At 40.9% G+C, this 3,003-nt stretch overlaps 1 protein-coding gene across 1 annotated transcript; it reads right to left on the reverse strand.

Moving 5' to 3' along the window:
* Positions 1–1,723: 1,723 nt before the first annotated feature.
* Positions 1,724–2,263, reverse strand: LOC149498177 (uncharacterized). Its single transcript, XM_089717243.1, has one exon. The coding sequence runs from the start codon at positions 2,261–2,263 to the stop codon at positions 1,724–1,726; it is 540 nt and encodes a 179-aa protein (XP_089573369.1).
* Between the last annotated feature and the right edge of the window lie 740 nt (positions 2,264–3,003).

The following is a 3,003-nucleotide window of genomic DNA, read 5'->3' on the forward strand; positions in this document are numbered from 1 at the left end:
ATGACCGTGATTTCCTTATGTTGGTTGTTATCCTCCGAGTTCCATGCACGATCTTCAACAAACTCAACATCTCTTGACATCACAATCCTTTTTGTGACAGGATTGTATAATTTATATTCACTGGAATTTTCTCCATATCCAAGCATAACACACTTTAAGCTTTTATCTTTAAGCTTTGTCCGCTTTTCTTCTTGCACCTTTGCATATGCCACACACCCGAAGACTCGAAGATGATCAACGTTCGGTCTCCTCTTGCTCCATGCTTCTTTCGGTGTCACGTCTCCAACTCTCCTCGTAGGAAACCTATTCAGTAAATAAATTAAACAAGCAACAGTGTCTCCCCAGAATTCTTTTGGAACCTTCCTCTCGTTTAACATACAACGAACCATATTCAAGATGGTCCAATTCTTCCTCTTCGAGACTCCATTTTGTTGGGGCTTTTGCGACATCGTAAGTTGATGTATGATCCCATTTTCTTTGCAAAACGTATCAAATTCCCGAGAAGTATACTCAGCCCCTCTATCGGTGCGTAAACACTTCAAGGGACATCCACTTTGTTTCTCGACCATACTTTTAAATTCTTTAAACTTTCCTAAAACTTCACTTTTCTCCTTCATCATATAACCCAAGTTTTGCCACTATAATCATCAGTAAATGTCAAGAAGTACCTATTTTCGCCGATTGAGATAGGCGTGATTGGTCCGCATACATCGGAGTGGACCAAGTCGAGACGACCAGGTGCTCTCGTTGAAGGATACTTCTTGAACGGCTTCCTGTGTTGCTTTCCAACAACACATGCTTCACATACTCCGTTAGGACGATCAATTTTCGGCAAGCCTCTCACCATATTGTTCTTTTTCAACAACTTCAACGCCTCAAAATTGAGATGGCCATACCGAATATGCCAAAGAATGGAATTGTCTATGGTTACTGCCTTTAAACAATTCTCCTCGTTAATGCTTAGTCTTAGAGGAAACATCCGGTTCTTCGTCATTGTGACATTCATGATAAGTTTGTTATTTTTATCACGGATGCTAAGAGCTTGGTCTTTCATTCGAATATCGTACCCCTTCTCGAGTAATTGTCCGACACTCAAAATATTATTCTTCATATCAGGAACATAATATACATCAGAGATGCACAGCCGCTGCCCATTTTTAAGTTCAAATAGAATTTTACCTTTCCCTTCAATCAGTCGTTGGGAAAGATCGCCAAAGGTAATATACACTTCACGCCTTTCGTCAAGATCCACAAATAGGTTTTTTTTTTCCACACATATGATTGGATGCGCCCGTATCTATGAACCATGTGATGGATTCTGGATTCTCCACTCCATCATAGGCCATCAAGAGTACTCCATCTTTATCGGTCTTCTCTGCGAGGTTTGCCTTTTCTCCACCGTTGTCGGTGTTATACCAACACTCCTTTGCATAATGGCCATATTTTTTACAAATATGACATTGAACATCAGATTTGTGATATCTCCATCCACCACGACCTTGTCCGCGTCTTTAACCATGACCACGGCCTTGTCTTCGACCAGTTCCTCTTTCGGCTGATTCTCCATCGTCATTATGGGGATGTTCAATGGTGGTAGTTGTTCGACCGCCTCTTCCTCTTCTTGACATGAATCTTCCTCTTTGAGAACCACCTCGAGAATTGGGATTTTTCAAAGTTAGCTTCGCTTGTAATGCTTGCTCTAGGGATTTTCCTTCACCTCTCTTTACAAGTCGTTGTTCATGTGCTTGAAGAGAGCCATGAGCTGCTCTACCGTCATCTCCCCTAAATCCTTAGACTCTTCTATCATCACGGCCACAAAATCAAATTTGGAATCAAGGGACCATAGGATTTTTTCAACAACTCGAACATCATCCAGATTTTCTCCATTTCTTCTCATTTGGTGAACGATCGAGATGACCCTCGTGATATAGTCAGAAATGGACTCCGAGCTTTCTTGATGTAGTGACTCGAATTGAGTGCGGAGAGCTTGTAAGCGAATCTTCTTTACTTTGTCGACACCACCGAACCCTTTCTGGAGTATCTCCCATGCTTCTTTTGACGTCTTAGCGGGGGAGACTATCTCGAACGCGGTTTCGTCGAGACCTTGATATATTGTGAAAAAGGCCTTCTTCTCCCTCTTTCTTAGCTCCTTCAACTCCTCCTTTTCTTCTTTCTTCATTTGTGCTTTCGCCATCGCGTCGGGTTCGGTGAATCCAGACTCCACGAGATCCCACACATCAAGTGATCCCAGCAGAGCCTTCATTTGTATACACCAAATATCATGATTGCTCTTTGTCAATCTAGGCACTTGTGTTTGGAACGTACTTATGGATGCCATGGCAAGATTTGAACCTGGCTCTAATACCAAATGTTGGCAATAATATAAATTACTTAATTATGAACAATCACAATACTCAAATACAAGCACTCAATTATGGAATAATATTACAAGGGAGACACACTCACAACTCACTCTTTTTTTTTTTTTTAATTAAACTCACACACATAGAAGAGAAAACTAATCTCTCTATATCTCATTTATTCATTCGTGTTTTACATGTATATATAGGCAATATGATTGGTGTGTTAAATCCACTTTGGTAGCTTTCCAACAATAGTCCAAGTTAGGCACCGTTCATTGACTATACTTTCACCAACCAAGACTTTACTCACCTTAGTCCAAGTTAGGCACCATCCATTGACTATGCTTTCACCAACCAAGACTTTAGTTAGCTGTAGACAAGTTTAGTTTTCTATCACCTCTTTAGCTAGCTCTTCTAGTGGGTCTGATGATAAATACTAGAAGAGGTTGTGGATTTTGAATGTGCCCCCAAAGCTCAAGCATTTTTTCTGTAGAGCAGCTACCCATCAACTTCCCACAAAATCTGCTCTTTCTAAGCGGGGTATACAACTTGATTATATCTGTGATGTGTGTGGGAATAGTGTGGAAATTGTTGAGCATGTACTCCTCCATTGTGAATTTGCCACCCGTGTGTGGTATCT

This window comes from Jatropha curcas, chromosome 2, assembly GCF_041381405.1.
Source record: "Jatropha curcas cultivar XTBG-Jc1 chromosome 2, XTBG_Jcur_1.0, whole genome shotgun sequence".
Lineage (NCBI taxonomy): Eukaryota > Viridiplantae > Streptophyta > Magnoliopsida > Malpighiales > Euphorbiaceae > Jatropha > Jatropha curcas.

Excerpts from the sequence above, each read along its gene's own strand:
- LOC149498177 (XM_089717243.1), bottom strand. The coding sequence starts at position 2,263 with ATGAAGGCTCTGCTGGGATCACTTGATGTGTGGGATCTCGTGGAGTCT.